The following is a 25,669-nucleotide window of genomic DNA, read 5'->3' as shown; positions in this document are numbered from 1 at the left end:
TGGTTAATTCTAGCATTATTTTTTATACACTTTTATACCACTTTTGCTGTCGTGGGCAATCTGAAATGGAGTGAGAAGACTTACTTTATTCCACTTGATTTCCTTTTATATTTTCTTTAGAATTCCTCACCATTGCCTGAAATATCATTGAAATAATTGAGAAAACTCCCAAGGAGCGTTTGTACTATGTACAGGATATACAGTCTTAATTCTAAACTCCCTTTGGAAAAAAAAACTCAAAATAATCAGTATGTTAACTCAAGACAGTTTTGTTACAGTGGAGAGTACATGATTTAAGTCACAAAATGTGAATTCAGTTTGTATGCATCTAGTTCAGTAGCTTTATATCCTTAGGTGAATGACAAAGCCTTTCTGGATCTCAGTTTCTTAATCTGTAAGATGTGACTACTAATATGTAGTATATAAGGTTATTGTTGAGGGGATTTAATTATTATTTCAAGTATTGTTAATGTTATTTATTAATAAGTTACTTTGAACAATTTTTAAAAAAAATAAAGGAAAATTTATATATCTTTTTACTTACCAAAGTAGCTGAAACCCTTTCAATGACAAATTGAAAAGTTCTGAAAGCTGTGATGGTGTAGTAAGACAGCATATATATTGAGAGCCATAAATTTGTGCCATTTTGTATATCAACAACCTTAAAATTATTCATCACCTTTGGACCACAATACCATATGTAGGAGTCTATCCTAATAGTCAAAGATATATAAATAAGAATATGTAACTAGATATTGATTATAACGTCATCAGCCAGGGTAGCTAGTAATTAGTCTTAATGCATTCAACAACTGTAGATTTGAATACTTTCAAATGATACTTTAAAAGTTTACAATACTGTAAGTGGAAAAAAGCAGAAGTCAAACTTTTATATATTTATATACACACAAGACATAAATACACCCAAATGTGTACACTGGTTATTATGGTGGTAGGATTATAGGTGATTTTATAAAAAGATCTTCTGTATTCACATTTTTTCCTATAATAGGTTGTTACTTTTTATTCAGAAAAATATTTTTCATAAAATTGTATATTTTAGTTGAAATCTGTTTTTTACATTATTATAGCTTCTATGAGTTAGGCTATTTTACATTTGTCTAATGCATAGATTTTAAGTTTTAATTTGTTATATGTTTTACCTTATTATATATGTGTTTATTACATATGGTGGTTATCATAGTAAAAAACAGTGCATTTATGTATTTGATTTTTTTTTAATCTATTTACAGCTCTGAAAGAGAATCTTTACTATGAGGCTGGCAAAATGCTTGCCATTTCTTTGGTTCATGGTGGTCCTTCACCTGGTTTCTTTTCTAAAACCTTATTTAACTGCCTTGTTTATGGACCAGAAAATACCCAACCAATTTTAGACGATGTTTCAGACTTTGATGTGGCACAGATTATAATCAGGGTAAGAAATGTACCTGTTTGTTCAGATATAGACTATGTTCTAGGTATATTTACTATAAATGATGGATCTGCAATAGAATAATACTCTTTGTAGAGAGTAAAGGGTGTCAGTATTTTTGTTTACTAGCAATGTTAAAAACCACTTGAAAGATAAATGTAAAGGTCAGACAGCTAGAGATCAAAGTGCCCAGTTTAATGTTGATAAAGCCAATTAGATAATGTGACTTAGATCTGTGGTCAGAATGGCTTGCTAACACTCCTAAAAACTAGATGAATTTATCTGCCCTGCCAGACAATATAAGGCAGATTCCTTGTTGCATGTTAGGGAGCAGATGAAAGTACTCTTTCCTTTATGCAGGTGGATCTCAAGAGTGGAAGGTTACCAGCAGAATATTATCCTTTCTCCTACAGGGAGATACGATTGATAGGTGGAGAAAAAGCCCAAGCTGAATTTCTTCTCTATGGAAACAACTGGGGAGACTTAATGTTCATGCCTAAAAATAGTTACCATTTTTTGAGCCCTGTACTACACATGTTTAATTTACAAACTCAATTTAGTTATAATATTCTGAGATAAGTATCATTACCTATATGTTACTGATTTAGAAACTGAGACAGTGAAATCCATTCAGTCGTTCTTCTCTTAACCTCCCACCTAGGTAAGCCTACTCTAGCCATTGTCTTAATGAATAGGCAGTATAGTTTAATGGTTAAAAACAAATGCTCCAAAGTCACATTTTAATTTGAAATAACTGATATAAGCTATGTGACCTTGGGAATGTTGGTTAATCTTTTTAAGCCTCAGTTTCTAAACCACCAAGTCAGAAAGATGGAATTGTGTTACAGCAATTTTACCTATTTTGCCCAAGAGTCCTCATTCTAAAATGGTATTTAAAATAGACCTTTTGACTCTTTTATTTTTCCTTTTCTCCTCTTTACCAAAAAAATGTAATTTAGCGTCATTGTCTCTACTTCCTCTTCCCTACTCATTTCTTAACTTATAGTCAGGCTTTTGTTTCTACCACAACTCATCCAAATTAGCTGGTTCATGGCTGATGTCCAGAGATCTAAATCTCCACGGACAGAGGCCTTTCCTTCCTACTTCCTCATCTCCTCTGACTTACACAATCACCACTGTCTTTGAATTCCTCTCTCCTGTTTTAATACTCTCCTTCCTTCTACTTTTGACTACTACTGTCTTTTTCTTTTTTAGGGTTTTTTTTTTTTATTGAGGTATAGTCAGTTTGCAATGTTGTGTCAACTACTGTCTTTTCTAATGCTGTTTCTTCTTACCAGTGAAACTTAGATAATTTTTAGTGTTGTCTTAACAGTCTTTTTTCTATACTATTTGGAAAGCTTCTTCTCATCCATAACCTTTCTGATTCACAGACCTGTATTTTTGACCCCCTACACTTTAATATCTAGGTAAAATCTGGATCTTCTTACTACACTATACTTAATACAGAACTAATTTTTTTCCTAGAATTTTTTTTTTTTTTTGCCTGATTTTCCTTTTCTTTTCAAGAGATTTCTTATTTCCAAGTTATTCTAGAGACAAGGTCATTTTTATTCTTCCATACTCCATTTATCAGTATGTGTCAAGTCATCTGTCTCTAAGAGTGGCCTTTCCTTCTTATTTTCAGTATGCCTACTTTAGCAAACTCAGATTATGTCTAGGTTTAAACAGTTAAGATATTCTAATCTTCTTATTCAGGGTGATTCTCTCACAGGTAGTTTTAACCACACTGCTTTTTTCCTCAGAAATCCTCAATGGATTCTCATTGCCTGTTGATCAGTTTGAGCTCTTCATTAGGGCACTTAAGACTTTCAGCTCTCCTGATGGCTTTATCTCTCCAGTTTCTGTACTCCTGTCCAATGTTTCTTCATTGATTTACTTAGCAAATGCTTTGGTACCCCTTACTGTTTTATCACTGAAGATAAACTGAACCAAACAAATTCCTTGGAATTCACATTTTAGAGGAAAGGCAAGATAAACAAATATATAATATACTGTTATGTAATAAAATTTATTATAAAAATGCAACAAAATAAGAGGGAGAATATCTCTTTCAAGATAATACTAAGGGTATAGTAAGTTAGAGCTTAGGCTAAGGTTCTATAACAGAGAGACCCAAAAAGACAATGGCTCAAAAAAGAAATTAATTTTTCTCTAAAGTCTAGATTTTATAGTCAGGGTTGGCAAATTATAGCTGAAGGCCAAGTCTTGCCTGCTGCCTTTTTCAAGTTTTATTGGAACACAACCACACCTATTTGTTACGTGTCTATGACTGCTTTTACACTATAATGGTGGAGTTTAGTTGTGACAAGCGCCATATGGCCCACAAAGCATAAAATGCTATCTGGCCTCTACAGAAATGGCTCCTCCTGTTTTAGAGGTATAATTGTGATACACCAAGTCATCCAGAGTATTGGATTCCTTCCTCTCATTGTATTATTACTTAGGATATTGTTTTCATAGCTGAAGCACTCTTAAGGGAGAAGGTAGAAGTGGAGTGCAGGGAAATTTAACAAACTTTCACTCATCCCGTTGGATAGCTCTTAGTCACATAAGGCCATGTCTAGCTGCAAGGAAGGTTTGGCTATGTGCCCAGCTAAAACTGAAGGTGGTAGGTTTGGGAGGATGACACAACATATATGCAACTATCAGACAGAGTGTAAAGGTAGTTTGAACAGAGTAGAAAGGAAGAAACCTCAGAGAGCTGAGTAGAGATTTGAAATAAATGAGGGAATCATGTAAATACCTAGGAGAAGAGGTTTTTTTGAAAAAAAAATAACAAGGAAATTTTCCATTCAAGTGGACTCTTGACTGCCTCCTATTTTTATCTCATTTTTATCTGTAACTTTGTTCAAGAGCTAACCTGTATGAAAGTGTCTGACACATAAATAAAGTCAAGTATCTTTGCTTATACTGTTCCCTGAAATACTCTTGAGTCTATCCAGGTTTTTAAGTCTCAGCTGTTCTTTCTCTTTCATGAAATCTCCACAGGTCATCTTTCTTGCCTCTCTAATGCTAGGTAACTTGTCTATGTCAATTACTGCCTTTTATGTAAATAGCTTTTTGTATTAAAGTAGTGTTATATTCTGTTTCTTGAAGGCAGAAGTATACAGTATTTATTAAATTGGATTTTCATTTATTGTAGAAAAATAATTCTTGGTGTACTTTCACTTTACCCTAGTATACTGAAGGGTTGATTATAAAGTAATGTGTTATTCATTATCTTCATTACAGATAAATACTGCAACAAATGTGGCTGACTTAAACTCTTTAGTAAATGAATGTTATAACTACCTGGAGCTTATTGGATGTCTAAGACTTATAACATCAATAAGTGATAAATATATGTTGGCAAAAGACATACTTGTTTATCATGTAATAAAGAGAGTCCAAGCACCTTTTGAAAGGTAAGTTGTTTATATGTGAAAAATTCTCTCAAATTACATGTTAAAAGTGGTTGTCTCATAATGTTAGAGAGATTTGACAAAATTTAGATGTTATTTTAAAATAATACTTTGATAAGTTCAGTTCTGTATGGTATGACAAGGTGTTTTAGGTTCCTTTTGTACATTGTGGCCTAAGGATTTGTTTCTTTGAATGGGAAATGGTATTTCAAAAATCACAATCTGGGTGTTAGGGATGCTTACTTTTGCCAGATTGGTCATTGTTTCTAGGCTTTTCCAGTGGACTAAAACTAGGAGATTTAGGGAGGTTTTTGTTTTTGTTTATTTTGTTTTTTTAAGATAAAATACATCATGAGTTTATAATGATACTTCAAACTCACTAGTGTAAGATTGTTAACTTTTTCTTCTTCCCATGTTGAGAATCTCAGTTCTCAAAGACACTAGAGAATTAGAGTATGAAGTAATTACTTGATTTATTCCACATTTCATAAATAATAGTTACAGACTAACAATACCCTCATTATCATTAACATAATATTGAAAACAGGTTAAAATTTCTTTCGTATTTTTGTTTTAGGGCTATACGGTCAGAGTACTGTGTTTTAAAGTCAGTTTGGCATAGTTATTCTCTGTTATTATACTACAACTGGGTATACATTTTATTTATTTTTTAATTTTTAGTGATTTTTATTAATTTCATTTTATTTTAAAATTATGTAAAGTATTTGCATGATTCCAAAGTCAACTCCATAATGAAAGTACATTTCAGCTCTGTTGTATAAATTGTATTCAAATAAGTTTATTCACCTTTATATCCACCTTCCATCCCCTTATGAAGTAATTATTTTGGTGACTTTTATTGTTTATCCTTCCTTTTTTTTTAAAAGGACAGCAGATTGAGTATATGTGTGTATGTGTACTCATTTCTTTTATTAGATGAATAGTAACATATTATCCACCCTTTTTTCTACTCAGTTTTTACTTGACAGTATATTCTGGAGATCCCTCCATGATAGTATATAGACATGGTCCTCATTCTTTTTTAGAGCTCTACAGAATTCCAGCCCTCTTCCAAATTAAAATATGACATAAGTTTAAATGCCTGTAAATGATACAATTCCCAATATATTTTTAATACTGAAATTTAAAATAATACTGTTAGATATAACTCTTTAAAAAGTATCTTCTGACTGTAAGACTCTTCAACAGTAAAATTTTATTACAGTTAGAATTACCATTTATAGTTATGATGAATGTACAAAGTAATCCAAACATTTTGTATTTTGGTATGATTGTCTAAGAAATTATTTGAAATATATCTCTTAATGACATAGATATACACAATATTTTTCCCCAAAATAGCTCAAATATCTACAGATAATTTTTTTTGTTGTTGCTAAGTCATAATTCATTGCTGTTTGTTTATTAGTTTATTTATTTTTATAGATATGAATAGTTTAGATGTTAGGAAAGGCTTCCCTATCTATGTAAGTAGTGTTTAAATTACAACCTGTATTATAAATAAGAGTTAGGCAGATTAAGATGAACAGGGCAAGAGAATAGAAAGTGAAGACTAAAACCTCTTTTTATGTAAAAGATAAATCATGCAGCAAAAACTATGTTAAATATATCTGAGTTCATAAGAAAAGAGTCCTATAGATGTCAGAAATAAGGAAATCAGAAGCCACAGTACCCCAGATATCATATGAAATCAGAATCTTTGCACCAAAGTTGGATTTGGCATCCTACATAGACTCCAGTGTGAAGCAAAGTTATTAACAAAGTAATTTGTCTTGGGATTCAAAGTACTTAAAGATTACCAGGCAAAAGCAAACACATAGGGAAGCTTCTGCATTCTACAGGCTGAGCCTAATGGAAATACTGAAGATACAATGCTAAAGAAGAGGAGTTACCAATAAAAGACAAACCATACAACCATTCACAACAGCAAGTATTGGGAAATAGCACATCAAGAATTTAAATAGCAGAACAAATTAAATGAGACAAAAAAGTGCTATTACAGTTACTTAAAAGAGAAAAAAACAAAACAAAACATAAAATGTGAACTGTGAAATGAATCAAATAGTGCTTCTAAGTTGCAAAATGAACACAGACTTCAGTTCTGGATGATGTGAAATAGACACACTTCTCTCTATTCTTTCTGATAAGTACAGTTAAAAACCCTAGACACTATGTGTAAAACAGACTTAAGACTTTTGAAAAGTGGAAGGATGAAGGCAGACCAGCTGGGGATCTCAGAAAGGACATAGCAGAGAGAAGATGTCTAGACAGTCTTAAATGAAGGAAAACTAAGAGCATTTGTCACCAGCAGACCTACCCTAAAAGGATAGCTATGGGAATTTTTTAAAACAGAAAAAGATTAACGTGGAATGTTGGAACATGAGGAAGGAAGAAAGGATAATGAAAAGAATAAAAGCATGTTTTCCCCTCTTGTGTTTGCTAAATTGTGTTTGATGATTGAGACAGAAATTGTAACATTCTATAATGTGGTTCACAATGGATATAAAAGATATGTTTAGGAATTATAAACAGCATAAAGGCAAAGGGACTTAAAGGAAAGTGATGTTTTATACTTGAACTGATAAAATGTTGTCACCAGTGGACTATCATATTTTTTAAAAATCTGTACAAAGAAATACACTCAAAACACTATAAATAAAAATGGAGTCCAAAAAATATTCAAGTAACCCACAGGAAAATAAGGAAGAGGAAACAAAAATGATCATGGAAATGAAAACTTTGTGATTGTTTAAATGCTAGGCAGTTGAAGAGAAAACTAGTGATCTTCCAGAGGATCTTAGTAAGAGGATCTTCTCATAAAAGAGAAAGAAATTGAAAAGAATTGTCATGAAAGTTAGGATAAGAGCACGCATACATATATTTAACTAAAAAAGATGAAGGTAGATTGATATTATGGAAAATACTGCTTGAGAAGCTCCTCAGGTTCCCAGGACTTAATTTGCTGAAATGTAGTGTACTTTGTGATAAAACTGCATTCTGAGGAAAAAAATGTTGTAAAGGTGAGCATCAATTATACTGAAAGCCTTTTTTTCCAGTCACATCAACGTTTAAAACAGATAGGCAAAATAATAACTTCACAGACCTGTTTACATTATCATTCAAGAGAGAGGAAGAAATAAAGACATTTTGGGACAGGTTTACTTCTTTCCTAAGGAGATTAATAAAATACATACTTAAGGAAGACGGAAACTGAACCCAGAAGGAGAAAGATACAAGCAGCAACAGTAAGGAAAGAAATGAAAAAAACCTGGTTAAGTAAAAATAAGCATTGGCTATTAACTAAATTTTGGTAGGAAATGATTAAAATAATTAAAATATTAGAGAAAGGTTAATCTGTAAGGAGAAAAGGGACATCATATTTATTATTTTAAAGGACTTGTATTACTCAGATAGTAGTAGGAAAGCATTAATTAGAGTCTTAAAACAAGTATTTATCTTATAAGAGAAAATTCTAAAATAACAGTAACAAAATATGTAACTTTCAAACCAGTTTCGATGGGGTAGAAATAAAACGTTTAATTATAGTGAACAGAAAAAGGGATTAAAAACAAGGAAGGGGAAACATGTTCGGAGAAAGCATAATATAAGGTAGAAAAATAATTAAATATAGGTAATTATAATACATGTAAATAGCTCAAATTCTTGTATTAGAGACAGGATCTTAAATTGCATTTTAAATAAATGACTTTAAAGCAGAAAAAAGGGATTGTAATAATCTTTTTTTTTAGTCTTATCCTTTAAAGACCTTAATAGTATTAAAAAGAACAAATTCTTTAGGAAGATTGAACAATCTTGAATCTATTTGTATCTAACAACATGAGTTCAAAATTTAAATTCTGTGGAGGGTTTTAAAAGGAAGCAAGGCAAGTACAACATCACAAAAACCTTGCTTTAGTGCACTCCACTAATAGATTACAGGAGAAACTAATCACAATCTTGATACAAGTATAGAAAAAAAAGGTTTGATACATTTAAACATTTATATATTATTTTAAACTGACAATTTGAAATATCCTTACAAAAATCTTCTGTACATTCAGCAAACATTATCCTTAATGGTGAAGTATGAGAGACATTTCTCTTAGGGTTGTGACAAGCCTAGGATACATATAATTATCCCCTTCATTTCTACAATATGCTGGAAGTCCTAGCAGACCAATAGGACTAAATGAATAAGTGAATGTCATTAAGGATTGGAAGAACTAAAATTATCATTGGTAGTCTATATGCTTGACCGACAAATAATGCAAGAAATTCTTCTATAAAGCATATAGCAAGGTTACTGTATACAAGAGGTTAAGGATTCTAGCAGGGAGGTTTGCAAGTGATAAGAAATGATAAAGAAAGAAATTGGTTAGTATTAGAGTAACTAAACACTGATTGTACAAAAAGTTAATGTTTAATTTGGAGATTTACATCACAAAGTGGCACTAAGAGTGTTTAACTAGCATAGGAAGAGTGAGAGCTACGTGTTCTAGAGTCTGTATATTGGCCAGGAAGAGGAACTCGAGATTTCAAATTTGCCAATTAAAATTTTGAGGTTACCATCAAAAAAACAGGAATTAGTATAACTTTTTGAATAGAAGGTAAATTAAAATTTTAGAAAATAGAAAAATTGGCATGAAGGTATTTCAGTACAATTGCCCAAAACAAAGTGATGAAACTAGTTTCCTAATACAATAATAGTTTTAACTAGAGAAAATTACTCTCCAAAAGGCAAATTGCAGCAAAATATACAGTATGGCACCATTTATAGAAAATTTCAAAATAAGCAGAGCAATACTAATTATTTAGGGAGACACATAAAATCAAACAAATGAAATGCAAGCTATAGTAAAAATTTCTGAATGATTAACAGTTTCAAGTGGCTTCCTTTGTAGAAGAAGAAAAGAGAAAGTTATGATTGGGTGGATTTAGTTGAGTGAATAGAATATTTTTTCTTAAAAATAATCTCAGCAAACATCAAAATATTAATATATTTTTAAAATCAAGTGACTCTGGTTTTCTGTTATTTCCTGGATTTTTATATAAGCTGGAAATACTTCACTGTAATTAAAAGTAAAATTTTAAAAGTGAACTTAAGTTTGGCTGAAATTTGCTTCAAAGGTAAGCAGACCATGAAAGTTAAAAGCAAGAAGGATAGGCAAGTGCTGTGGAGGATCTTAAAAGCCATGTTAAGGAGTTTGGACTCTATTCCATGGAGTGTGTATTGTTAGTTTCTGGGGACTGCTGTAAAAAAAAAAAACAAAAAAAAACTGTCAGAAACTGAGTGGCTTAAAAGAACAGAAATTTATTCTTCCATAGTTTTGGAGGCTACAAGCCCAAAGTCCTGGTGTTGGCAGGGCTTCACTCTTTCTGGGAATGGAGGAGGAGAATCCATTATTCTTTGCTTCCTTTAGCTTCTGGTGACTCCAGGGATTATTTGTCTTATGGTTGCATGATTCCAGTCCCTGAATTTATATCATATGGGTTTTTCCTCTCTGAATGTGTCTTATAAAGACACTTGTTACTGAATTTAGGGCCAGCCCAGGTAATCTAAATAGAGTGATCTCAAGATCTTTAACTTAATTACGTGTGTCTGGACCCTTTTTCCAAATAAGATCACATTCACAGGTTCCAGGGAATAGGATGTAGACATATCTTTTGGGGGCCTCCATCCAACCTACCTCAGGATGAATGACAGTATTGGGGTTTATTTCTGGCACATCCCTGTGGCTACAGCATGGAAAACGAACTTGGAGACCTACACACCTGGTATAAGAGTTCCTCTCCAGGTGATATGTAATAAGATGGTAACATGTGTATGGAGAAATAGGCAGATAAAAGGGATTTCAGAAGAAGAAAATCATAGGACTTGGTAATTAGGAATGGAAGAGGGAAGAGTGAAGAATGACATTCAGATTTAGCTATACCAATAGGATGGATAACGAAGGCATTTATTATCACTTATGGTTCAGACTTTGGTAGTTAGGTGATTAGCTTTCTTTTGGACTTAATAAGTTTGGGTGCTTGGAATATATGTTTACCCAGTAGTCTGCTGGGTATATTTCTGGGCTGCAGATAATAGATGGGATAGGGTAAGAGAGAAGAGAAATTGACCTTGTTACAGATTGATGAGGGACAGACAGTAACATTTAAGGCAAAGCAAAGAAGGAAGCTTGGTAAGAGACTCAAATTCTGGCCAGAGAAATAAGGGAAAACCAGAAGACTAGTGCCATAGGTCATTCATGAACTTAGGGCAGTTATACCTGAGACAAAAGAGTGGAGGGAAAGTGAATAGGAAATTAAGAAAAGGAGACAGTTACTGTAGATAAGTCTTTCATGTAGGTTGTCTTGAAAGAAAACAGATAGGATTGAGTGAACGTTTTCCTTACTCTAAAATGGGAAAGACAGCACATTTCTGTGTTCTTGAGGAAGAGCTAATAGAAGGGAAGGTGAGTCAGTGTAGCAGGGTGCCTGAGGAGGTGGGTAGGGAATCCAAAGCTACAGCTAGGATTTAGTCAGTCTGCTACGCGCCTAAGAATGGTACCTCCATTCTTCATAGTGAGAATGTGCGTTTTTCAAATTAATCTGTTACTTGTATTTTGTTGATAATGCTTTCATATTTTGTTCATTTCCCATTGGATTGTTCTTTTAGAAAAATGATTTGTATTTTGGTTTATTAGAGAAATTATTTTTCTATCTTGTATACTAAAAATATTTTCCCTCTGTTTTGTCCTTATTAATTTCTTTTTAGCAGTACATATGTTTTAAAATTTTATGTTGCTAAAATGTATCACTCCTTTGCAATCTCTAAGAAACTTCATTTTTATATGGATTAGCTTTGAAGTGTAAAATTTTAAATGTCTACTTTTTCCTCTTAATAAAAAATTGTTAGCTTAATTTTCAAATTATTCTATAAAGCCAAACAATGTAGGCATGTAAAATACTCATTTTATATTAATATTTGCTTGTTATTAATTTGAAAGTATCATACCCCATATAGTATATCCATATTCTGTCTTTTTCCTCACATCTAAGTGTGATAGTAAATTAGCTAGAAATGTTATTCCAAGATGTGTATGAATGTTGGCTCATTATTTATCTTCTATTAAGTTTTAAACAGGGTCTGAAAACTCTTGGTGTTTTGGAGAAAATTCAGACTTACCCAGAAGCATTTTGTAGCATCTTCTGTCATAAACCTGAGAATCTTTCTGCAAAAATTCTTAGTGATCTTTTTACAGTACGCACATTATCTGACGTACAGGCCTTGGGATTTTGGAATAGTTACTTACAGGCTGTGGAGGGTATGTGGATATTTTATTTTTATTTAACTGTCTTAGAATGTTTGTTTTGGGTTATTAGTTAATTTCATTGAGTTTTGCTTTTTGATAATAAGACTTTTGTCTGCTAACTACATATTTACAAAACTTATTTCCAAACAACTTTATATGACTGAGTTGAAGGTGGTGAAGAAAGGTTACAGAGTAGTTATGATTCTCAGTTGTTTTCCTCTAGGTAATTTGAGGTGGAAGGCATTCTCTTAGAAAACTTTAAATATTTGGGTGATTGCAACAGCATAGAGTAGTCTTAAAGCTAGTCATCTACTTTGTCTTTTTTAAATTTTAAGTTAAATTGAATTATTCCTCTTCCCTTGGTCAGAGCATGATAATGATATTTATCACTGAGCATTAGCAATGTAAATTCATTCCATATAGTAGGGTGTAAAAACAATTAAGTTTCAGTTAAAAAAAATTTTAGCTAGGTGGTTTGGATGTTCTACACCATTTAGTTTTCACTCTGCATTTACTGAGCTAGTTTATCAAATAGTGATGATGTAGAAGTGATTTTAAATTGTATTACATATCATCAAAAGATGGAGTTTTAAAACCCACTGAACGCCTTGGACTATATGATAATTTTAAATTAAGCAAGGCATTCAAATACACAGTGAGTAGGTCAACCAAGTGATTTTATAAATCCTACTTAGAGATACAAATAAACGTTTATTGAATGTACTGTTTTCCTGTTAATTACTCTTGACTTAGTGATTTGGTTTGCTGAGGATCAACATGGGAGGCTCTCTCTTTTGACATTTTTAGTCTAGTTGGGGAAGAATCTACGTTGGTATCAATACATAACATGACTTTTTCCCCCCCTCTTTTTTTTTTTTTGGTATACTTTCCAGATGGTAAATCTACAGTAACAATGGAAGACATTCTTATTTTTGCAACTGGTTGCAATTCCATTCCACCTGCTGGATTTAAACCCACTCCTTCAATTGAGTGCCTTCATATGGACTTTCCTGTTGGAAACAACTGTAATAACTCTTTAGCTCTTCCAATCACCAGTACATATAAAGAATTTCAAGAAAATATGGACTTTGCCATAAAAAACACGCTAAGATTAGAAAAGGAAGAAAATTCTCACTTCATTGGACATTAAGTGTTTTGAACAAAGAGGTGTTTCTTTAAAAGCTGCTTGCTATTGATACTTTTTGTTTAAGAAGTCTGTTTCATCATTACTGTTAAACAAAGTTGTCAGCTTCTTGGCCCAATAAAATTTATGATATAAGCATAAGGAATGTTTTAGCCATTTAAGCTAAAAAGTTTTTTTGTTAAGGTATACCAGTCAGAGTTAATATTTTTCTATTTCTTAATATACATGCTTCATAAATCTCAATATAAATACTTTTAGAACATATATGTACAGACTTTCTTCAAGTATAGTAGCATGGTATATAAGAAGAAAACTTGAACTCACTGTTTTTGTAAACTAGCATTAGCTATAGGTTGCCACAGTGATTTTCCTTGTTTTATGCAATTTTCAAATTATTACTTATTTTAAAGCATTAAATAGGAAAGCTAAATGATAAATCTTGTTATATAAATCAAAGGCATATATTTTGGGGTATCTGTTTATGTATCCTTTTCTAGGATAGCACTAAATTAGCTTAAAATGTTTTTAGATGATTGATTTGTATTAAAATAGACCCACGCTGCAGTTAGACTTTGCCTAATGGGAAGTATTATATAAAAAGCAGAATTGCACAAATATTCTAGAATCTATGGACATTCCGTAGTATTAAAACACTTCTGAGGTGGATAAAATATAGTTGAAGATTCTTAAGTGTCTTCTTTAAAACCTTGGCTGTAATCATGGGATTTTTTTCCCCCCCTGTATCTCATATGTGATATTAAATCATGTTATGTCTGATTCAGAATCATTTTAGGTATCTGAATGGAGTGATCTCTGTAGATTGACATTTGGTAGGTTTGGCTATTTGACATTTATTATCAGAATTGTTGTATGATAGTTAAGTTGGCTCCATTGCATTATACAGTTATCTTATTTGCTTTTGAAAGATATATAAACAATATAGAAATGTGTAAGAATTACAAATAGAATGAAAAACCCACTCTAATCTCACCATGCAGAATTAACTAATGTGTCCCTGTATATTCTTTTATAAACTCTCAATGTTTCCTTTCCTTTTTAATGGTCTAAAAATCAAAAAATCTCTAAAAGTAACAATTTGTAATAACAATTTGAAGATACATAATCCCATAGTTGTATCTCCAAATTTATACTCTTGCAAAGGAAGAAATTGGAGAAGTCTAATGTCCCTAATCTATTATCAAATATAAATGGGTTTTTCACCAGAATAAGTCAAATGAGAGGTAAATTGCTTGGTTTTAAGCACATTTTTCTTGCTACACAAAGCAGATATCAGCCATTGTCATATTCTCGTCGTCCCCAAGAAGTATCCTTAAATTACTGATAATTTTAAAGACAAAAGACAGGATTGATATGATACTGGTAATATGTCTCTGAATACCAAAGGAAAAATGAAACATAATCCTAGTATAATTTTCTTTGTTACATTTACTAACAGACCCCACAAATTAAAATTTCACTTTAACTTGGAAGATTTTAAAACATTAAACAAGTCATTTCTTTGTCTTGTGTTGAATTCTGTTAAATTATCAAAAGTAATTAAAGGATCAGTAAAAAAGAGATTTAATATATAAGATAAACCTCGGCCTCACCATAATAGCTTTTCTTCCAGATGTATTGATAAATTGGGTATTTTATTTCTTAATCTAAATAGTTTTTGTAAAATTAAAAAGCCATTAAACCAATACAAACCAAAAAACCCTAATTAAACCTTTTTTCTAGTTATTTGTTGTTTGAATTAGTTTTCCCTACAGTAGTAAGTAAAGGTGTTAAACACATAATTTGAGAGTGGAGAGGGCTGGTAGGAAAGCAGTGTGCTTCAGTGGCTACAGTTAAAAGCAGTGTTTCAAATCTTTTATTTTATGTGTAAACAGGGCCTTAGGGATAAGGTGGTGTAAATAATAACTTAGGATATTCACGTTTTAAAGTGAAGCATATATATTCATATTGCAAAATATTTTCTGGTTTTAAGAATGTTCCATTAGTATGATTTTTAGATTAATGTGTATCATCAAGGTATATCAGAGAGTCCTATAGGTTATCTTTTGCAGTGTTGCTGTGTCAAATGATTGGTATTATGTTTGTTCTTTTTCTATTCATTGTTACAGCCAATGCACAGTTCTTACTGACATTGATTTAAAAAAGGAATTATGCTATAAACCTTTATAAATATGTACATGTATTTCTTAAATATTTCAATTGTCTAAATGCTGTATATTTCAAGCATGTTTCTGTTGCTCTATCAAGAAAAAGTACAAACTTGCCTCTTACACATCTACTATTAATGGTCTTAACGTTAGTTTTATATTCATTGTTTTTAAACAATTTTTAAACTTTTTGGTGTGGGAACTTCATCTGAAGGCATTTTATATAATTCTCTACTATTCTTGTACTTAGTCATTTTACTATCTTAGTATTTAAGATAAAGATTCTTCAAATATCAGAAACTAGCTCATGATTTTATACTTTGTAATATTTAATTTCCATATGGGTTTGAGTCAAGTAAAAAGCCTTCATTTGATTACTAACTTGAGAATTCCCTTTGGCTTTTACTTTATTCCAAACTTACTATAATTTGTTCCCCTAACTATATGGAAGCTGTTGGAACTTTTATACTCAATGCTAAATATGTAGGAAAGGAGAGTATATAATAGGTAAGTTTTCTCAGTGACTTTGCCTTTTACATTCCTTGGTTATAAGAAAATGATGAGAGCAAGATTCTATTTATAAATGTGATTCTTGTATATAGTGATTATCACATGCTTCATTTTGTTACTTTTGCAATAAGCTATTAAACTAGGTTTTATGCTCTAAGTAATGCAATGTAAAGGATAAAAACAAATTGATGGATTACTTGAAATGTGTATTACCTATAGTTTAGAAAAATTTGGATTGCTTTGAAGAAACCCAATTTTCAGGTTCTCATTTTGACTGTTATCTTTTCAAATTGCCGTATTCCAGTGTCTACTGTATGCCAGGTATTAAGTGATAGTCTTTGTCAGCCTGGTTCCCCTTTTTTAAAAAGACCTCAGAAATAACCAAAAAACATAACACTTACAATGAAGTTTTCTAAATAAAGATGCTACTAAATGTGAAGTGCTTACATAAACTAAATTAAGTAACTTGTTAGGATTTAACAAGGTTACGATTCTGATAATTCTAAGTAGTTAAAAGATTCTTTCCTCTCCACATCTGAGAGATCCTGCAAGCAATTGGTGGCCAACAACTTCTCTTGAATGAGCTGTTCTGAGGTATTCTGTGTTAAAACTATCTACCCCCTAATGTAAAATAATAGTTTGCTGGAATAAATTATTTAAACCAAAAATCTGGTTAAGTAGAATCAGTTAAAAGGTTATACATTAAACTAGGTTAACTAACACTCTGACAGCCATAGTTTATTTTGATTCTTCCTTATTCTAATATGTAACAAATACCCTATGCAAGTTTCAGCCTTACAGGGACTATTTGTTTACAGCCACTGTTCTTCTGTGGGGTATATTTGTCTGTACATTTGCCCACACTTTGTGCACTCCTTGGTCAGGACAGGTTTTACCATTTCATACATATATACTACACATAAATGTTAAACCTGTCTTTCTTAGCATTTTATATCATTATGACTCACATAGTTTTAGGAAGTCTGTGATGGAGTCGAAATGGTTAGCTAATAGATTTGCATTTGAGAGTGGAAGTACCCAAATTAACAAGATTGGGCTCTAAGATGTTGAAAGTGGGAAAGCCTGTTTATTTTATTTCCATGAAGACAAAAAATGAAGTAGAACTTTCCAATAGGACAGGAACTGTCATTTTTGTTAAATTATAACATCTAGATCATTGATGATTCCTTCAAAATATTAGTGATAACAATGAATAAAACAGTAAATATTACAGTTAGTTTCTTAGTGACTAGAATGATAATTATAAAAATAATGCCTATCTTAAAAGAATGTAGGTTCGTAATCCTAGTAACCTCTTCTCTCTCTTTCCATGAGTTTGATTTTTTTTTTTTTTTTGGATTCCATCATATGATGCAGTAAAAAGCTTTCAGCTGTAAGATGAGTAAGGGCTGAGGGTCTAATTATATAACATGGTGACTACAGGTGATAACTTTTGTGTAGTTGAAATTTGCTAAAAGTATAGAACTCAGAAGTTTTCACCAAAAAATAAATATGTGAGGTGATGATGTGGTAATTAACTAGTTGGGGGCAGTCCTTTCACAACATATACATAAAATCATCATAATGTACATTTCAAGTATCTTCCCAATTTTGTCAGTTATACCTCAATAAAGCTGACAAAGTTTAGACAAGGAGAAAATGTAGGTTTGGTTTGGGGTGTTTCATGATGACATTAAGAATAAGATCACTTATGTTTCAAAAAAATTTTGTAAAATAGAGCAGTGTTACATAATTTTGCTTTTTATGTAATTGTTTAGGATAACGTCATAAATTTGAAAAGCTAAGTTTTCAAACCAATTTTGAGGCACAGTATAATTTCAGAATTTGATACAGCGTCAGAATTAACATTAAATAGCTAATACAGTATCAGTGAATTCTGTTGAACATATGGGAAATGGGTTGTGTATTCATTTTTGACATCCAATAAATATCTGTGGATTAAATTAGAAGTCATCAATATCGGATATATTTTTGTCATCACGTGGCTTCAAGTGTACGTTAAGACATTTGCATTATCCACTTACCCCTATCCCACAAATAATGCTTGTAATTTTGCAGTTACTACAAGGGGGAAAATACCAGTTTGCCATTTTCCACCTTCCTGGCTCCGGTGTCCATGTAGGCAAAACAACACCGTAAAGCCGGACCATTTTGCCTGAGATGAGACTGAGAAATCTTCCAGGTTAAAGTATCGCTCCAGAACCACCTGTTTCCCAGAAAAAAAAGAACAAAGGGGAGACCTGACTTGCTGCGCTGGGAAAGCAGAAGAGGGAGCAAGCATTTACGCGTCGTTTTTGTTTCAGGAGCTTCGTTTACTTTAGTCCTGTGATCTTTAAGCCCCTAGAGTATTAACACCACTTACGTCATCTTCAGACAACCAAACTAACAGTTCAGATCATTAGGTTCTTAGCACTACACCACGTTCCTTGCCCTAAGAGCTCAATTTAAGCGCTACGTTTTGGAAAGCTGTGGCTTGATTAGATAGGATAAAAATTCCTACTATTCCGCCAAACAATAGTGACCACGAAGACACTTTTTTCTTGGATCTGTAGTAGAAACCTTAGCAGCAGACATTAACTGCCCCAAACCTGTCATAAATGCTTAACACTACTAGGTTTTATTCCCTCATTGGGTCTACAAGTTTCGCGTAGAAAGGTTAAGGAGGGTCACCCTGGAGAAGGCGGGGTCCGGCCTCCTACGGCCCCGCCCCTCCGATCTTTGCTTCCGGGGCGGTCGGGGCCGCCACGTCATCGTCGGGCTCTGCTCGCCAGCCGGGCAGTGGATGGTGGGAGTCAAGATGGCGGCGGCCGCAGCAGCTAGCATTCGAGAGAGACAAACAGGTACTGATCTTTCCCTTCTCCCTGCGGTTTTGTGCTTGCCCTGAGGACATCTGCTTGTCGCCCTCACTCGGTCGCGGTGCGTGCAGCTCGGAGACGGACCTCCAGCAGTTTAACCCGGTTCTCAGAGCATCGAGAGCCCGTCCCCTTTTGAGTTTTTAGGGTAGAGATGCCATTAGCTTGACAACTCGGCCCGTAAGATGTGGTGCCGAAGGGTCTTCAGGGGTGAGCGAGAACGGGTGCTACAGTCCCGTTCTTGTCTCTTTCCTACTGGTCCTCAAAAGGCCATTACCACAAGATTGGCATTCTTCCCCATGTTGCCACCTCTCAGGTGTTCAGGTTTCTTTCTGTGCGTGGTTCAGTTCTCTCCCAGTTTTAATATTGAGAGTTTCATCTTCTGGCACTTCCACTACAATTACAAAATACAGGTATTTTTTAAAGAGTAGGTTACCTTCTGCCATTTCTCTCCTTGTGACAAATCTTTGGGGGTACCTAAAGAGAAGATGCCTGGTGATGAAGATTTCATTTTCAGCATGCTGGTGTGGAATATAAGAATGGCCAAACAAATTAACAGCTTTTAATTATTTGGCAAATCAGTGTTTTAAAACTATGGATTATTACTTTCAGGTTTAATAGAGCATGGTTATGTAGCTTCCATTTATACCGTGAAATATTTTTCCATCTCAGGTAATTTTATTTGGCGTTTTTTGGAAACTTGTGATGACAATGTGATTAATACCTGTTAGCTACAAATAATGGTTTACACCTGTTAGCTAATTGTCTTGAAAGTTGGCAAGCTATTAATTCTGAGGAGCTAATAGAAACAAGACATCTAGAATATGCATATTTGGAAATTCTGTCTCTTGTAATTTTGTTCTTTTGCATATAAATCTGAATCAGAAAATAATTGATTACAATTAATATGATCTACATAAAGGATTTTGGCTGTGCTTGATTCATTCCTTTGGAATTCAAAGGAAAAGTTAATGAGAGACTTTAGTCGAGTAAAGACACAGTGCATAATGAGTTGTATTCAGCTTTTCCCCAATCAATAATTCAGTGTAGGCTATCAGATAAAGTCAGGATAACTTAAATATATGAAAGTCCAAATAAAATGAATGGCAGGTATTCCCCAAATTTTATCTGTGTAAGCAAATAGAAGCACCACGTATCTTTGCAGTATGATTCTGACAGCTTAATGAATCTCAAGGAATTAGGTCATACTACAGATTAAAGAAAATAACATGTCAAGGAAGGCTCTGTACCAATACAGAGGAGCTTTTTGAAAAAATGAAATTTATATGATGTAACTTTTATATGAAGAAACTGTAGAATATTAAAGCTAATAGTTTAATTTTGATTTCTGCACAAACTTCATTATAGCAAGATTTCACATCATTACTGCAGTGGTTATGCCAGATTAATCATTTATCAAATTAGTACTCTAGTTGAATTCTGTCTTATGTTGGGAGAAGAGTAAACCACCTTTGTATGTGCCATAGTAGCAGAAGTAGACATTTCCCTGATGCCTATTGAGAATGTTTTGGGAAATAAATCAGTTGGTTCGTAAATATTCTAGGTACAAGATACTGTGATACAGAGAAGTTTGCAATCTATTTGGGTAGATAACAGCTGATACGTATTGAGCATTTAGTGTTGCCGTAGAGTGTTTTAAGTGACTTTTATATGTGTTGTTACCTCCATTTCGCAAAATAGGTAACTAAGGTATAGAGAGGTTAACTAGCATGCCTGTTTTTGTCTTTGCTTGCCTGAACAGTCTTTACTCATCTTTTAAAGGTTACCTCAAAAATAATCTCTTTGGTGATGATTTCTTGAATCATTCTTCTCTCTAGACTGAACTTTAGTTCAATAGGCAGAATCCTGTGTTTCTATTGACCTTCATACTTGCCTCTCCATTGCAGGTTGTTGGCCAGTTCCCCCACTTCTCAACATTGGAGAGCCCCAAATCAACTACTTTCTCTCTTACAGGGATCTTCATGTAGCCTCTTGGCTTTAGATACTTTCTATATGCTGATGATCGCCATGTTTGTATCTGTAGCCTGGACCTCTCCTCATCTCAGCCTTCCCATATCAGTTAATAGCAACTCCATCCTTGCAGTTGCTCAGGTCAGAAACCGTGAAATTTCCTTGACTTCTGTCTTTTATGTCCCAAATCAGATCTGTCAGTAAATCTTGCCAGCTCTACTCTGAAAAATATATCCAGGATCTGACAATTATCCTTGCTAACACCCAGGTGCAAGCTATCATGAGTTTCTGCAGTAACCTCCTATTTGATCTCCTTGCCTTTGTTTCCTGTTCTCTTTCCTTTTTCTTCGCACAGTACGCAAAGTGACCGTGTCACATATTTGCTCAAAACCCTCTGGCAGCTTCCTGTTTCAATCATGGTAAAAACCAAAGTGATCTCACAGTGGTCTACAAGGTACTTTATGATTTGCTTCCTACTTAACTTTCTGACCTCATTCTCTATTACTCTCCCCTTGAACACACCAGAATTCTTCAACATCAGAGCCTTTTTATTTCCTCTTTCTGAAATATTCTTTGCAAGATATTTGCATGGCTCACTCCCTAACCTCCTTTAAGTCTTTAATGTTACCTTCTTAGGAGAGCTTTCCTGACTATTGTGTTTAAAATTACACCACAACTCCCTCTTCCCCATTCTCTCTGTGTTTTTCCGCCACAGCGCTTAGCATGATCTCACATCCCTGTTTTACTTATTTTGTTGTCTTTCTCCCTCAACTAGAATGAAAGCTGCTTGAGGATAGGTAATTTTATTCTGTCTATTTTGTTTAGTGCCAGCAGCGAGAGCAGTGTCTGGCAGTGTTTGTTGAGTGAATAATAAATATAGGTGAATATATAATGAGCAAAGAAAACATTCCAGGTAAGGGTGAAACAGCATTAGCCAGGTCAAAGACTGTGGATAGTATGTTTGTTTATTTCAGTTAAAAGTAGCGATTTAAGCAGTGATTAAAAAAGTAAAATCACATTCTTATATATTCTTGAACATAAGCCATGTACTTTATTAACAAACCCAGTGTGTCAGAATTCCCGTTAATAAGTTAGCCCAGGCTCAGAATGAGGGAGATCACCTAGATGTTGCTGAGAAGGTAATTGTGGGAATTATTTGCTGATACTGGCCTCTTTCAGTTAGTGAAGGCCTAGCTCTAGAGAATACTGTACACCTGGGGCTTATATGTAGCCCAAGCTCTGCTGCTTCCTAGTTCTCCTCTGTCAAGAGTGCAAACAGCTGTTCCTAGAAACAAAATTTCCTCTCCTTTGGGCTATGAGTGTCAGCGTGGCGGTGTCTGTGGTGGGAGGAAGAGCTTTGCTAAAGCACAGTAGGAGAGTTAATTCTGGAGACCCTCTATGCCTCCTGTGTTATTTCAGTTTTAATTACCAAAGTTTTTTTTTTTGTTAATATTTTTGTTATATCATAACACCTGTGAGTAAAGTAGGTGTAAATTACTGGCAATGTGTATTACTGGCTGGACATTAGGTACTAACATTTTACCAAGAAATCATCTTTGTATTGTATAAATATACAAATATGTCATTGAAGTGTAATCTCTTATTATTTTACCCACCGCAAGAAACAAGCATTTAATAGAAGTTTTTCAAGTGAATGAATGACTATGCTATAAATTGATACCCAGGTGATTTGAATTTTACAAAGTTCTCTGGTAGGAGTTTAGCTTGCAGATTATTCTGTTTTACTTAATAAAACCTAATCTAGTTGCCTTTAAAAATCAACCAAGTACGTTTTAAGGTTGCCAATCTTTTAAAAATTAAATCGGCTAATTCCTTCCCTTGAATATTTGGCCATCTCACTTTCACATAAAAGTATGAGATTTTTATTTTCCTTAGAAATACTTCTGAGTCTGCTGTAACATGTAAATAGATGAGCAATGAAAACCACAAAATACTGTAACATATAGAGCATAACTACTGTGATTATGGAATTGTATATTTTTTTAGCAGGAGTTATCATTTATCCACCTTACCTATAAGGAAGTCTCACTTTTTCCATGGGGCATATAATATTAAGCATTATACTTCATAGTGAATCTGATAGGATAAGTCAGTCCTAGAATGCATGCCAGGATAACTGAAAACTAGATGTGCTGTATTAAGTTTTTGTATATGAACCAATTAAATATATCATAGACGATACTTGTTTTTAGAAAGCCTGAACTTAATCTATGCTTTCAGCCACACAGATAATAGACAACAGCAGCAGTTATCTATTGAGGCCACTGCAAGTTCATGATTGGCAAAATTTCTTTTTTCATGTATATAAAATGTAGTTTGGTATCATCAGGATTTATAGAAAATTGGCTTCTTCCTGAACATTTTTCATATTTTCATCTGGAGACAGATGCTAATAGTAAGTTAGAAAGTCTCTCAAACACATGCCCATTAGCTGTTAATGAAATAGTCTTAAAAAGTCTGACCCTGCTTTTACATACCCAGTTATTTGATTAATCACTTTTACTAGAGTGACTTACTCATTTTGTTTTGAGGTAGTAAGTAATAAATATGGCAGGGGGTGAGGGGATGAAATCCTAAAAACCTTATAATAAGGCTGTTTTCATTTTCAGTGGCTTTGAAGCGTATGTTGAATTTTAATGTGCCTCATGTTAAAAACAGCACTGGAGAACCAGTATGGAAGGTAAGAAAGTTTATTAATGGGGACTTTTCTTTTTCTAAGCCCTTATTGGTGGTGATTGGAGGGAATTTCTTGCTAATATTAAACAGTAACACATTTTAGTTGTACTGTATGAATGTTTCACTTTTATTTAACATGGCTTTTTAACATGAATCTTTTTTTAATTGAAGTATAGTTGATTTACAAAATTGTTAGTTTCACAAATACAGTAATGTGATTAAGTTGTATATGTATTTTTTTCAGATTATTTTCCATTATAGGTTATTATGAGATATTGAATATCCCAGTATTACACAGTAAATCCTTGTTACATATCTGTTTTATGTATAGTAGTTTGTATCTGTTAATCCCATCCTCCTAGTTTGTACTCCCCTTCCCATTAAGTAACCATAAGTTTGTTTTCTATGCCTGTGAGTCTTTTTCTGTTTTGTATATAGATTCATTTATATTATTTTTTAGAGTCCACATATAAGTGATATCATATAATGTTTGTCTTTCTCTGTCTGACTGACTTCACTTAGTATGATATTATCTAGGTTCATCCATATTTCTGTAAGTAGCAATATTTCACTCTTTTTTGTGGCTGAGTAATAGGCCATTTATATATATATATATATATATATATATATATATATATATATATATATATATATATATGCATGCCATGTCTTCTTAAACCAGTCTTCTGTTGATGGACACTTAGGCTGTTTCCACGTCTTGGCTATTGTAAATAGTGCTGCTGTGAGCATATCTTTTCGAATTAGGATGCACATACCTTTTCAAATTAGAATTTTCAGCTTTTCTGGATATGTGCCCAGGAATGGAATTGCTGGATCATATGGTAAGTCTATTTTTAGTTTTTCAAGGAATCTCCATACTGTTTTCCATAGTGGCTGCCCCAATTTACATTCCCACCAACAGTGTAGGAGTGTTCCTTTTCTCCACACCCTCTCCAGCATTTATCATTGTGGACTTTTGAATGATGGCCATTCTGACTGGTGTGAGGTGATACCTCATTGTAGTTTTGATTTGCAGTTCTCTGATAATTAGTGATACTGAGAATCCTTTCATGTGCCTATTGGCCATTTGTATGTCTTCATTAGAGAAATGTCTGTTTAGGTCTTCTGCTTGTTTTTTGATTGAGTTGTTTGTTTTTTTGTTATTGAGTTGTATGAGCTGTTTGTATATTCTGGAGGTTAAGCCCCTTTGTCAGTCACATCACTTGCAGATATTTTCTTCCAGTCTGTGGGTTGCCTTTTCATTTTGCTTATGGTTTCCTTTGCTATGCAAAAGCTTATAAGCTTGATTAGATCCCATTTTAGTTTTTTTTTGCTTTTATTTGTATTGCTTTGGTGGACTGATCTATAAAAACATTTCTACAATTTATGTTAGAGAATGTTTTGCCTATGTTGTCTTCTAAGAGATTTATGATGTCCTATCTTATGTTTAAGTCTTTAAACCATTTTGAGTTTATTTTTGTGTATAGTGTGAGGGAGTGTTCTAATTTCATTGATCTATATGTGGCTGTCCAGCTTTCCCAACACCACTTGCCAAAGAGACTGTCTTTTATCCATTAAACATTCTTGCCTCCTTTGTTGAAGATTAATTGACCATAGGTGTGTGGGTTTATTTCTGGGCTCTCTATTCTATTCCACTGACCCATATGTCTAAGAAGACGACTTCTAAAGGATGCAGCATCCAACCTTTTGTAACTAGAGCAGGAAGATTTGTAGCTTTTCTAAAGGAAATGCTGGCATTCAAGAAAACTGTGTTTTTATGTAACAGCATGTTTTATCCTCTCATTAGCAATTTCTTACTCCATAAAGAATTATTGACGCAGTTGTGAAAAACACCTGTTAGTTGAAGTGTCTATTTTATTTGCCTTAACTCTAAAACTAATTTTGAGTTAGAAGATCCAGTTGGAATTCTTACTTCTCATCAAAGTTGTCCATTTTAATACTTTTAGAATATGAAGAAATGCACATGACAGAACAAGGATAGCAGGTCTTTTTTAGGGACTTAATTTTTAAAATGAGTATCTTACTAACCTGAGATGCTTAAGTTACTAAATTTTCTTTACAGTCTTGGAACTTGTTAAGCATTAGTTTTGAGAGTGACTAATTTTTACTTCTCTCTTT

At 33.3% G+C, this 25,669-nt stretch overlaps 2 protein-coding genes across 4 annotated transcripts in view; both read left to right on the top strand.

Moving 5' to 3' along the window:
• Positions 1-17,959, top strand: part of G2E3 (G2/M-phase specific E3 ubiquitin protein ligase) — a 51,573-nt gene extending 33,614 nt beyond the window's left edge. For all 3 annotated transcript variants that reach the window (XM_010963019.3, XM_045522668.2, XM_045522669.2), the window contains 4 exons: positions 1,254-1,435; positions 4,685-4,857; positions 11,992-12,182; positions 13,064-17,959. In XM_010963019.3, coding sequence (XP_010961321.1) covers positions 1,254-1,435; positions 4,685-4,857; positions 11,992-12,182; positions 13,064-13,320 — 803 coding nt within the window. In that variant the 3' untranslated portion in view covers positions 13,321-17,959. The remainder of the gene's footprint in view (positions 1-1,253; positions 1,436-4,684; positions 4,858-11,991; positions 12,183-13,063) is intronic.
• A 795-nt stretch (positions 17,960-18,754) lies between these two features.
• Positions 18,755-25,669, top strand: part of SCFD1 (sec1 family domain containing 1) — an 88,102-nt gene continuing 81,187 nt past the window's right edge. The window contains exons 1-2 of the mRNA XM_010963018.3: positions 18,755-18,850; positions 23,464-23,534. Coding sequence (XP_010961320.1) covers positions 18,793-18,850; positions 23,464-23,534 — 129 coding nt within the window. The 5' untranslated portion in view covers positions 18,755-18,792. The remainder of the gene's footprint in view (positions 18,851-23,463; positions 23,535-25,669) is intronic.

Source organism: Camelus bactrianus, chromosome 6 (genome assembly GCF_048773025.1).
Source record: "Camelus bactrianus isolate YW-2024 breed Bactrian camel chromosome 6, ASM4877302v1, whole genome shotgun sequence".
Classification (NCBI taxonomy): domain Eukaryota; kingdom Metazoa; phylum Chordata; class Mammalia; order Artiodactyla; family Camelidae; genus Camelus; species Camelus bactrianus.
The sequence above is the reverse complement of the archived record's forward strand: the minus strand, read 5'-3'. Positions and strand labels throughout refer to the sequence as shown.